A 12,132-nucleotide genomic window follows, 5' to 3' on the forward strand; every position below is an offset into this window, starting at 1 on the left:
CCGGGGTCACATCCCCTGTACCCGAAGCATAAAGGAAGAGGGACATCAGAGGAGGGACATGGTACAGGATCCTTATTCTTACCCATATTTGACCTATGAGAAGGAATCCAGTGGTTCTCAACCTTCCTAATGCCGCAACCCTTTAATACAGTTCCTTATGTTGTGGTGACCCCCAATGTCATTGTTACAAATTGAACATAATTAAAGCATAGTGATCAATCACAAAAACAATATGTAATTATATATGTGTTTCCCGATGGTCTTAGGGGACCCCTGTGAAAGGGTCGTTCCACAGGTTGAGAACCGCTGGAATAGTCTCTATCGCTTATTCCCACATCGCCTCCCAGTGTTCAATACAATGAGCCCCAACCCGGAGTCCCATCTCCGGTACTTGAGCTCCATCTGCTGGTCCCACGCTTTTCACCAGTGCTATAAACCGGACAATGTTACACCTCCTTTTATTAATTGTTTGATAGATTGGTTTTACTCACTAGGCCAGCCTATTGGAATTTAAGGCGGCTTCTCCGTGTTTCACTGAGTTATTCTTGTCCACACGCGTCTCAAGTCTTGAAATCGCTGAGGGTCGGCAGACCACCTGTGCATCACAATCCCAGCCACAAGTAAGAGCGAGGCGCGTGTAGGGCCAATAGGGATGTCATTACCTGCCGGGACCTGAGAAGTAGCTGAGGTGAAACTGAGCTGTGATTCTGTTTTAAGGACATGGTGGTAGCAGGAAAAGTAGAAAACGGGGAAGAGATGGCAAGGTCAGCTTTTAAAATCAGACCCGTTTTAGCCTCACCTTCCAGGGTCATGGTAGTTTCTACGTATAGTCTTAGGCTGCTAAGTGAAATGAATGACAGCAATGGACAGGTAGGGTACATTAGGATTACTGTCCTATTGTAAGGTGCTCATAGTCCCCATAAAGTTATTTGAAACTGAACTTGGATTAGCCATAAATGTATATTACATACTCTAGTGCAGTGGTCGGCAAATTCATTAGTCAACAGAGCCAAATATCAACAGTACAACGATTGAAATTTTTTTTGAGAGCCAAATTTTAAAACTTAAACTATATAGGTAGGTACATTGTTATTAACTTAATTAAGGTACTCCTAAGGCTTAGGAAGAGCCACACTCAAGGGGCCAAAGAGCTGCATGTGGCTCTCGAGCCGCAGTTTGCCGACCACGGCTCTAGGGCAACCACCAAAACAGAAAGTTTAAAAAGAAGAGAAAATGCTAAGAAAGGAGATAAAATGGAATCAAATAAATGCTCAGTTAAAACCACAAAAGGCAGGCCAAGCTGGCGTGGCTCAGTGGTTGAGTGTCGACCTATGACCCAGGAAGTCACAGTTCGATTCCCGGTCAGGGCACATGCCCAGATTGCAGACCGGATCCCCAATGTGGGGTGTGCAGGAGGCAGCCAATCAGTGATTCTCTCTCATCATGTATGTTTCTAGCTCTCTCTCCCTCTCCCTTCCTCTCTGAAATCAATACAAATATATTTTTTAAAAAGGAGTCATTATCATCATCACTATGATCAATAAATACTTTTGTTTTTTTAATCCTCACCTGAGGATATTTTTCCATTGATTTTTAGAGAGAGTGGAAGGGATGGAGGAGAGAGAGAGAGAGAGAGAGAGAGAAACATTGATGTGAGACACATCACTTGGTTGCCTCCCACGTGCTCCCTGACCTGGGCTGGGTGATAGAGCCTGCAACTGAGGTACATGCCCTTGACCGGGAATCGAACCCGTGACCCTTCAGGTCCTCGGGCCGACACTCTAACCACTGAGAAAACTGGCTAGGGCAATAAATGCTTTCGAAGGCTACTTCCTGAGAAGGTTCGTACCAAGTGAAAATGTCCAACAGCTAGTCCAGAGCTAGAGAGAGGAGTGAGCTCAGAGTTCTCCTTCCCTTGGCGCCTCTGGGGTCCCGCTTTGCCCCTGCACTGCCTCTGACTATAGCACCCAGGAGTGACCAGCCGGAGCAGTGGCCTGGCTGGGCTGGGGCCCGCCCTCTGCTGCAGGCTCCCAGATGCCTGAGCTGCCCGCTCTTCAGTTGCAGGGCGTCGTCATGGCCGCTTCCTGCTTCCAGATGCTCCTGGGCTTCTCGGGACTGGTTGGCTATCTCATGCGCTTCATTGGCCCCTTGACCATTGCTCCGACCATCTCCCTGGTGGCCCTGCCTCTCTTCGACTCTGCGGGCAATGATGCCGGGGCCCACTGGGGGATCGCCGCCATGTAAGTCCTCTCCTGGGAGGGAGAGCTATCTGAGTTCTCTTTGGTGGAAGATGACTCAGCAAGAATACTAAGAGTCCTGGATATTGGCCAACTCTGTGCTTTTCAAATACTTCCAAGAACATTATGATGCCTTGAAAAGCAGTGAGATTGCTGCTTCTAATTTACTAGTGGCCGGGTGCATGGATTCGTGCACATTGAAAGGAAATTAATTAGAAGGTGGCTGGCAGGGTGGGACTGGATGAGATGGGCTGGCCACGCCCTGGAGCCAACCTCCCGCGGTCCCACCTGGGCCGGTGCCGCAGCTCGAAGGGCGTCTGCGGAGTGAGCGGAGTCCCTCCTACAGGTGGGGTCCCTCAGCCTGGCCTGTGGGGATAGGGCCAAAACCTGCTCTCCAACATCCCTGAGGGGTCCCGGAGTTCGAGAGGGCACTCTGCAAAGTTGCTGTTGTACAGGGTGTGGAAAGCAAACACAAGTGTGCAGTAAACCAGATTTGGGGCCGACAGTGCCCCAGCAACAACATAACCCACAGCCGAAGGTAGAATCACACAGCCCCTCCAGGAATCAGGCTCCCTTCTCTCTGGTTCCAGGGTGTGTCCCTCGAGAACCGCCACTGCCAAGTCACTGCAGCTCCGCAGCTCCTGCGTTGAGCATCTGCCCCCTGGTGGTCAGTGCGCATCATACCTACCGGACAGTCGGACTGTCGGACGGTCGCTTAGCCTTTTATATATAGAGATTATTACTGCTATTTACTATGTTGTTAGTACACATAGACTATGGGTAACCACAGGCAGTGAAGAATAAAGTACTTTGTGTGGGGTTCACAGTAAGTGGATACCACCAGTTCCCTGCCTACTAGGTTCTCATTGAGCAACTAAACCTCTGGCACTTGGGAAGGGAGCAAAGCATGGCCTCACATTACAGTGTGGGAGAGAGAAGACTGACCCCAGGAGACAGTGGGTGAGAGGGAGAATGCCGGGCATGTTCAGGGAGGGGTGGTGACACCAGCTCGGGGCATCAGGATGGCTTCCTGGACAGAGGCCCCCGCATGCAAACAGAGCTCTGAAGGGCTTGAGGATGACGCTGGACATTACCGTTCACTCTGCCCACTGTGGTCTGACCACAGCACCTGCAGAATGACCTGGGAGAGAAGGTGATCTCAGACCCTGGCCTCGTGGGCTCCAACTGCTGGGTCCATTCAGCTGCCACCCACAGGGAATGCTACCCCCGCCCCCCACTTCCCACTAGTTCTCTGGGAACAGCCCTCCTTCCCAGAGCCGGCAGGACGCTGCCTGGGCTGCAGAGCAGGGCCTGGCTGGGACCCTCCCCCGGGGGCTCAGTGTCCTGGGCCCTCGCTCAGGGCAGCCCCAGCTTCCAGGTGGGGTGTGGCATGTTTCTGTTTCAGGACCATCTTCCTCATCATGCTGTTTTCTCAATACCTGAAGCACATCCCAGTGCCTGTGCCCCTTTATGGACGACAGGAGAAGTGTCACACGTCTAGCATCCACCTGTTTCAGCTCTTTCCTGTAAGAAGGACTCCCCACCCTCTTCCATTCTAAGTTGACTCACCTGGAGAGTGAGGGGCAGTGTCTTGTACTCCCGGATGGCCCCCAATCAAATGCTCCCCCATCTGCAGTGGCCTCCCCTCCGTGACCTTCCTGAGTCCACCTGTGGTCTGTGGGAACGCTCCCTGGCCGTTGGGGTAATGCCATTCCAGGGCTCCTTTCAGTGCTTCTCTCCCAGGAGCAGAGAATCCTGCCCTGGGTGCTGCTCTGGGCACCGGGGTGGGACAGCGTCCTCCTGTTCCGAGGCCATTCACAGCGAGATCCTGGGGAGACAGCCAGGCTCACGGCTAATTATATAAAACTAAGGGACAAGATGCTTAGATCAGGTTCTTTCTCAGTGGCTCATGGGTAATTCCAGTGCCCCGTGAAGACGATGGCACCTCCCTTTGCAGAGCCTTCTCTGTGGAATGTGCACCACACCGTCAAGTATATGCAGCTGTCCATCACGCAGGTGTTTTCAGGGTTGCCTGACTGTGAACTGCACTTCACATTGTGAGACGATTCCTCCATGTAGGGATCTCATTGATCCTTCAACGCCCCTCTAGGCCAGTGGTTCCAAAATGTAGTGTGCATATGAGTCACTTGAAATGAAAAATTCAGCCACCAGGAATGAAAAGTCGTATATCTGAGGCCTTGCTGTAAAAACGCCTGCTTCAGGCTCCACAGGACAGTGACTGTAACATTGCACAGAGAGCACACTGCGGCTCAGAGGATTTGATCCCAGGTCATGTGACCAGCAAACAGCAGAAAGGGAGACAGACTACGTAATAAGTGCCCACATTAGTAGACATTCTGCCTCTGTTTGACACAGGGGCTCCCCGTTGTTTATTTTCTACGCTCCGCTCTGTTAATGTGCGGATTGTCCGCAGCACAGCTGATTCCTGTTGTCCCTGGAAGGGCCTTCGGGGATGGGTGGCAAGGGCAGGGGCGGGGGGCAGCTAGTGGTGAAGGCGCTTCCTTCCTCTGGCAGGTGCTGCTGGCGCTCTGCATCTCCTGGCTCCTGTGCTTCGCGCTCACGGAGACCAACACCCTCCCCTCGGCCCCCACCGCCTACGGGTACCTGGCCCGCACAGACACCAAAGGCGACGTCCTGAGCCAAGCCCCTTGGTTCCGCTTCCCTTACCCAGGTAATGAGAAGAGGGGACCCTTCTGGCCTGGGGCACGTTTCCCAGGGCTGCCCGTGGGACCCAGGACACGGGATGGAGAGTTGAATAGGGCTGGGGGTGGGTTTTCCTCCAAGGAATCTGACGATGAGGGACAGGCCTTGGGGAGTCCATGTCAGACCCCAAAGAGAAGGAGACCCCTGGGTTGTCCTAAGAATCCTATGGGGACAGAGAATAGTACCCCTTCCAATGGCGAGAATGTCGGGCACTGGGTATCACCAGGCTAAGGCTGCTGACGGTGGCTCCTGGGGGCAGGTGGGGGACCTAAATCTGTCACGCAATTAATTAGCCTCCTATTTCTACTGTGACAAATTAGCACAAACTTAGTGGCTTCAAACAACCCATACTGATTACTGTACTGCTGGACAAGACGCTCCCACTCTCGGCCTCGCCCTGAGCTGGCCTACATCTCATCCCCCTCCACGCTGCTCAGAGCCGTGAGCCTGGGAGAGGGGAGAGGACAGAGAGGTCCCCACCTCCCAGCCAGACCTGTGGGTCTCCTCTCGAATTCGCTAGATCCCACACAAGGGAGGCCTGGGACTGAATGAGAACATGTTGAGGGAGACAAGTTCAAGGCCATCCCTTAGCCACTTCTGGTCTGCCTTCCCCGCAGTTCTTGGCTCAGGGCCTATGAATAACCAGGTTCCACGGGGCTGCCCTGGCCTGAGTAAGACTCTCATCTTCCAAATGCTTCAAGGCCTTTCTGGGGAGACACCCCATTGCTGGCTCTTTTTGTGCACAGTGACCTCAAGGTCGGCATGTCTGCCCCGCCCCGAGGAGAAAGGATAGGGCAGGAGTCTGAGCCAAAACTGCTGGACTATTATGGGGTTGAAGACATGCTGCCTGGTCTTCAAAGCCTTTCAGGGACCCCTCCAGCAAAGACATTATTGGGGTTCAGCACCCTGTTATCTTCTGGATTAACATTCCCTCTGCATTGCATTTTCAGGACAGTGGGGTCTCCCCACCATCAGCCTGGCTGGGGTCTTTGGGTTCATCGCCGGGGTGATCGCCTCCATCGTGGAATCAGTAGGCGATTACTATGCCTGTGCCCGGCTGGTGGGGGCCCCGCCCCCTCCAAAGCATGCCATCAACCGCGGCATTGGCATTGAGGGCCTCGGCTGTCTGCTGGCAGGGGCCTGGGGCACAGGGAACGGCACCACCTCCTACAGCGAGAACGTGGGGGCACTGGGTATCACCAAGGTAAGGCTGCTGACGGTGGCTCCTGGGGGCAGGTGGGGGACCTAAATCTGTCACTCAGTGTATTAGTCACCTATTTCTGCTATAACAAATGAACACAAACTTGGTGATTACAAACAACCCAAATTTACTTTACTGATCCGGAGGCCGAAAGGCTGGCATGGACTCATGGGGGTGAGATAGAGGTGTTGGCAGCGCGGTGTTCCTTCCTGGAGGCTCCAGAGGAGAAGCCACCGCCTGGCTTTTCCCATCAGCTAGAGGCCCTTCACATGCCTGGGCTACGGTTCCCCATCCCCCACCGTCCAGGCCAGCCATGCTGCCTCTCTCCGGCCTCTCTTCCAAGTCACATCTCCCTGAAACCACAGCCAGGAAAGGTTCTCTGCTCATCAGGACCCGTGTGATTATCAGGCCTCCCTGCATCACTCAGCATACTCTCCATCTCAAAACCTTCGACGTCATCACATCTGCAAAGTCCCTTTTGCCCTGCAAGGTGACATATGCCCAGGTTTGGGGATTAGGATGTGATTCTTCGAAGGACCATCCTTCCGCTTACCACACTTGCCCTTCTTGGCTGTGGCCATTCCACAGGCAGAAAGCCTCTGCTGGCACCCGTAGGAGTCAGTGGCTTTGTGAACCCTGGAGAAGTGCCTCACTGTCTGAAATTTGGGTGGGAGGCCACTTACCTCTGGCCCAGCTTGGGTTAGACCTCCAGACCTGAGTCTTCAGCTGCCACCTGGTAACACCCCCATCTTTCCATGTGAGAGCAGAGGGGGGCCACTCTGGGGTTAGGTGGTGGTGCTGCTCCTGCTGCTGCTGTGAGTCCCCGGGAGCAGGGTGCAGGCCCCGGTGGCATGGGGCCCAGCTGGTGCTGAGCTCCGCCTCCCATCTCCCGGATGCCTCAGGTGGGGAGCAGGATGGTGATTGTCTCCTCGGGCTGCGTGCTGCTCCTGATGGGTGTCTTTGGGAAGATCGGGGCTGCTTTTGCCACCATCCCGACCCCCGTGATCGGAGGCATGTTCATCGTGATGTTCGGGATCATCGCAGCCGTGGGGATTTCCAATCTGCAGGTGAGCCGGGCGCCCGTGGGAATGCAGCAGCATTTCCCACCCTGGAAGGAGCCCACAGGATTGAGATGAGTGGAACAGGGCCAGGGAAGGGGAAGAGGGGGGATCCTTGGTCCCAGTAACCACACTGGCTCCCAATGGAAGAAAGAAATAGAAGCACCCCAAACCAGAAATTGTATCAGTTTGAATTGGGTTACCCAAACCACTGAGCTCCCAAGGTCAAGTGGGAATTGGAGCTTGGCTTGTCCACTGAGAGCATGTGTTGCTGAGTTCAGCCTCCTGCCCCCACACCTATGGTGGCGGTGGGAGGAAGGGGCATTTGGAGGGGGTGTCAGCTGGGCGTGCAGCCACAGCACTGGCGTCTCCGGGCGGCTGGGGCCTCTCTCCCCGCAGCACGTGGACATGAACTCGTCCAGGAACCTCTTTGTCTTTGGCTTCTCCATCTACTGTGGGCTCACCATTCCCAACTGGGTGAACAAGAACTCGCACCTGCTCCAGACAGGTGACTCGTCAGCCTCAGGACCGTGACCACTCCAGGGGCCGGGCCAGCGGGGCCCTCGCGCCCTGGGAATCCTCATCACTTTTATTTCCACTCCAGGGATTCTCCAGCTGGACCAGGTCATCCAGGTGCTGCTGACCACGGGCATGTTTGTCGGTGGATTTCTGGCCTTCCTCCTGGACAACACCATCCCTGGTAGGGCTCCCTTCGTGCTGTAAGCTAGCTGTTTTGGTAGGTGGCCAGCATGTGGGCCACTCGCCTTGTTTCTCCAGCACTGATTACCAGGTCAGGCTGGCCACAGTCTGCATGGGCCATGGGTCTGGGTGGGGCATATGGGTCTGTATTAGCTTTCTTGGGGGCTTAAACAACCACAATGTATTTTCTCACAGTCTGGAGCCTGGAAATCTGAGATCCAGGTGTTGGCAGGGTTGGTTTCTCCTGAGGCCTCTCTCCTAGGCTTGCAAACGGCTGCCTTCTCACTGTGTCCTCACTTGCCCTTTCCTCTGTGGGTGTGTATCCCCGGGATCTCTGCCTGTGTCCTAGTCTCCTCTTCTTATAAAGACACCCATCAGATTAGACTAGGGCCTACCCCAAAGCCCCCCTCCTTAACTTTTAAGTCATCTCTTAAAAGCTCCTATCTCCAAATACAATCATTAGGGCTTCAACATAGTTTTTTGGGGGACACAGTTCAGCTCATCACAGGGCTTTAAGGTGATAAATACACCAGAAGCAAAAAGAAAAAGACATAGGCCTGGCTCTCTTAGAGCCTGCAGTCTAATTGACAAGGGAGAGAATGCAGGTATCCATTCATTCATTCACTCATTCACTAATATCTAATCTAATAAAAGACAAACATGCAAATTGACCATACCTTCGCTACGCCTTAAGCCCCCCCCACCAGCCAATCAGAGCGGCTATATGCAAATTAACCCAACCAAGATGGTGGCCAGCAGCCATGGAGCTGAAGCAAGCAGGAGGCTTGATTGCTCCAGTGATGGAGGAAGCCAAGCTTCCTGGCCAGCTCTGAGCTCCACTGAAGCAACAAAGTTTCAATTATAGAAGGTAAATAAATCCCAAATTAAAAAAGAAAAGAAAAGAAGGAGAAGCTGGGAGCTTCCATCACCGGGGGGCTTGGCCAGCCTGAAAACGGCCCTCAGCCCCTCACCCAGGCTGGCCAAGCACCCCAGCGGGACCCCACCCTGATCCGGGACACCCTTCAGGGCAAACTAGCCGGCCCCCACCCGTGCACCAGGCCTCTATCCTATATAGTAAAAGGGTAATATGCAAACTGACCCTAACAGCAGAAAGACTGGGAATGACTGATCACTATGACACACACTGACCACCAGGGGGCAGCTCCTGCATTGAGCGTCTGCCCCCTGGTGGCCAGTGCGCTCCCACAGGGGGCGCTCTGCTCAGCCACAAGCCAGGCTGATGGCTGCCAGTACAGCGGTAGTGGTAGGGGCCTCTCCCGCCTCTTCAGCAGCGCTAAGGATGTCCGACTGCAGCTTAGGCCTGCTCCCCACTGGGAAGTGGACATCCCCCGAGGGCTCCCGGGCTGCCAGAGTGATGTCTGACTGCCAGCTTAGGCCCAATTCCCCAGGGAGTGGGCCTAAACCAGCAGGTGGTCATCCCCCAAGGGGTCCCAGACTGCGAGAGGGCACAGGCCAGGCTGAGGGACCACCCCGAGTGCACAAATTTTTGTGCACCGGGCCTCTAGTCTATATATATAAAAGCCTAAGCGACCAGGTGGGCTAACCGTCTGGTAGCTATGATGCACACTGACCACCAGGGGGCAGACGCTCAATGCAGGAGCTGCTGAGTGACAGCAACTTTGCAGAGTGCCCTCTCCCACTCCGGGACCCCTCAGGGAATATTGGACTGCTGGTTTCAGCCTGATCCCTGCAGGCCAGGCCAAGGGACCCCACCAGTGCACAAATCCATGCACCAGGCCTCTAGTTTTTAATAGAAACCCCTTGAGCACTTGTGTTCCTGGTGCTATGTACAGGCATACCCTGTTTTATTGCACTTCACTTTATTGTGGTTCACAGATATTATGTTGTGTGTTTTTTTAAAACAAACTTCACCAGCACAAAGATTATGACTCACTTTATTACAATACTTCAGTGATGGCGAACATACGACATATTTTTGGTTGATTTTTCTTTGTTAAATGGCATTTAAATATATAAAATAAATATCAAAAATATAAGTCTTTGTTTTACTATGGTTGCAAATATCAAAAAATTTCTATATGTGATATGGCACCAGAGTTAGGTTAGGGTTTTTCAAAATGCTGACACGCCAAGCTCAAAAGGTTCGCCATCACTGCAATACTTGCTTCTTTCCGGTGGTCCGGAACTGAGAATATGAAGAGCAGAAAGACATGCCCCCTGCCTCCCAGAAACAGGCTACTGTGGGAGAGAGTCAAGAAAGCAGGCAATTGCCATCGAGGTGATAAGTACGATGATTAGCCAACTGGGTCTCTAAGTGCTGAGGATGTGGAAGGTGGAGAGTGCAGAGCTACCATCATCGATGGCTTCCCATGCTCCCTTCTTTTCTTTAAAAAAAATATTTTCATTGATTTCAGAGAGGAAGGGAGAGAGAGAGAGAGAGAGAGAGAGAGAGAGAGAGAGAGAGAGAAACATCAATGATGAGAGAGAATCATTGATCGGCTGCCTCCTGCACACCCGACCCTGGGGATCAAGCTGCAACCCAGGCATGTGCCCTGACTGGGAATTGAACTGTGACCTCCTGGTTCATAGGTTGACGACACTCAACCACTGAGCCACTCTGGCTGGGCCCCCACACTCCCTTCTTGGCCCTCCCACAGCCTCTTGCAATGACCTCTATGATAGCATCTGCTTCTATTCTCTTTTCCACATTCCTGTCTCCTCCACGTGTAAAATGTGTCTGCATTCCAGAAACATTAACATGTGGAAAAGCCAGCCCCAATGACAGGACAGTGGTTCATAGAAGGTCCTGCCCGAGTTCTGCACGGTCAGCCCCACCTGGGGCTCAGGGATGCCTGAGGAGCCCGGTAAAGCTGAGCTGTGATTCCTGCGATGGGCTTGGCGGCTCTGTTGGCAGGTGGAGGGCGCTGAGAGGAGACCTCATGAGTGCCTGCAAGGGGCACCAGAGGCGCCTTCCAGCTCACCTTCGCCCACTCTCCCTGCGCCCAGTCTTGACTGCTCCCTGTCTCCTCTCAGGAAGTCTGGAGGAGCGAGGCCTCCTGGCATGGAGTCAAGCCCAGGGGTCGGAGGAGACTACGAGGGTCTTGGAGATCTACGCCCTCCCCTGTGGGATTGGCACCAAGTGCTGCACTTCCTCCTGCACCCGGTTCCTCCCCTTCTGGCCCAGGCGGGAACCTGGTGGGAAAGGGGAGATGGGAGTGAGTCAGCTCACACTCTGCTCCCAGGATTTCTCAGGAGAGCGCCCACAGGGTGCCATAGAGACCCGGATGTGAGGCTGTCTCTCTGATGCACGTCCCCAAGCCGTCTCCACCCCACCCCAACCCAGAATGTGCAGCCATGGGTAGGGACCACACCCTCCTGAGCACCCCCAGCATCCTATACAGTGTGGCAGCTGAATACGCAGTAGGTGAAGACCATGACAAGCATGCTGTGACCTGGCACTCCGTCCCCGCGGCCTGGCCTCAGGCTGCATCCTTCCCTGGCTCCAGCCCTGCTGTCTGTCATGGAAACCAGTGTAGCCTGATGTCCATCCCCATCGAAACTCCCGCAGTCTGCGTGTTCTTAGGACATTTTGATGCCTTGGGAGAAGAAGCCTCGGGTGGAGCAGGGGACGGAGATGGGGCTGTTGGCTGAAAGAACAGGTCTCTTCCCAAAGAGGCAGGTGGCCCTGCTGGCCCCTCCAGGCCCTCCCCTCTGTGCCCCTGCAGTTTGCAAACAGTCAGGTGCCAACAAAGCTGCAGCCCTGCACCCCCCCAGTGGGCGTCCTTGGGGTTGCTTCCTGCATCACAGGACGGTGAGCGGTGAGAGCTGGGCTGTGGAGCAGACAGATGAAACAGCCTTCAGTAGAGGGGAGCTACTGTCGCTAAAATGTGTAAACTGTAAAGATCCAGGCAAACCCATCCCCATTCTCTCTGTACATTCAGTGGATTCGTCAGGGTTCTCTAGAGAAAACAAGTCAACAGCATGTGTGTGTATGTTCACATACATATATTCACATACCTACATACATATATGTTCACACGCCTATATACACGTGTTAGCTATGTACTATATATGCACATATGTGCTGTACACACACACACATGAGAGAGAGAGAGTCTTTAAACCATAGGCTCCTGGATTGTGGAGGCTGGCAAGTCCAAAATCTGCAGGGTAGACTCCAGTAGGCTGGGAGAGTTGCAGCCTGAGTCTCTGAGGGCTGTCATTGGCAGAA

The 12,132-nt window shown here is 53.7% G+C and overlaps 1 protein-coding gene across 4 annotated transcripts in view; it reads left to right on the forward strand.

The window, feature by feature from the left end:
- Positions 1 to 11,883, forward strand: part of LOC102251183 (solute carrier family 23 member 1) — a 25,963-nt gene extending 14,080 nt beyond the window's left edge. For 2 of the 4 annotated variants that reach the window (XM_014535143.1, XM_014535144.1), the window contains exons 5-12: positions 2,059 to 2,240; positions 3,643 to 3,763; positions 4,773 to 4,929; positions 5,912 to 6,165; positions 7,065 to 7,229; positions 7,620 to 7,728; positions 7,825 to 7,920; positions 10,935 to 11,883. In XM_014535143.1, coding sequence (XP_014390629.1) covers positions 2,059 to 2,240; positions 3,643 to 3,763; positions 4,773 to 4,929; positions 5,912 to 6,165; positions 7,065 to 7,229; positions 7,620 to 7,728; positions 7,825 to 7,920; positions 10,935 to 11,191 — 1,341 coding nt within the window. In that variant the 3' untranslated portion in view covers positions 11,192 to 11,883. The remainder of the gene's footprint in view (positions 1 to 2,058; positions 2,241 to 3,642; positions 3,764 to 4,772; positions 4,930 to 5,911; positions 6,166 to 7,064; positions 7,230 to 7,619; positions 7,729 to 7,824; positions 7,921 to 10,934) is intronic. The other 2 variants (XM_014535145.1, XM_014535146.1) reach the window with 2 other exon arrangements.
- The last annotated feature ends 249 nt before the right edge of the window (positions 11,884 to 12,132 follow it).

This window comes from Myotis brandtii, unplaced genomic scaffold (genome assembly GCF_000412655.1).
Source record: "Myotis brandtii unplaced genomic scaffold, ASM41265v1 scaffold1384, whole genome shotgun sequence".
Lineage (NCBI taxonomy): Eukaryota > Metazoa > Chordata > Mammalia > Chiroptera > Vespertilionidae > Myotis > Myotis brandtii.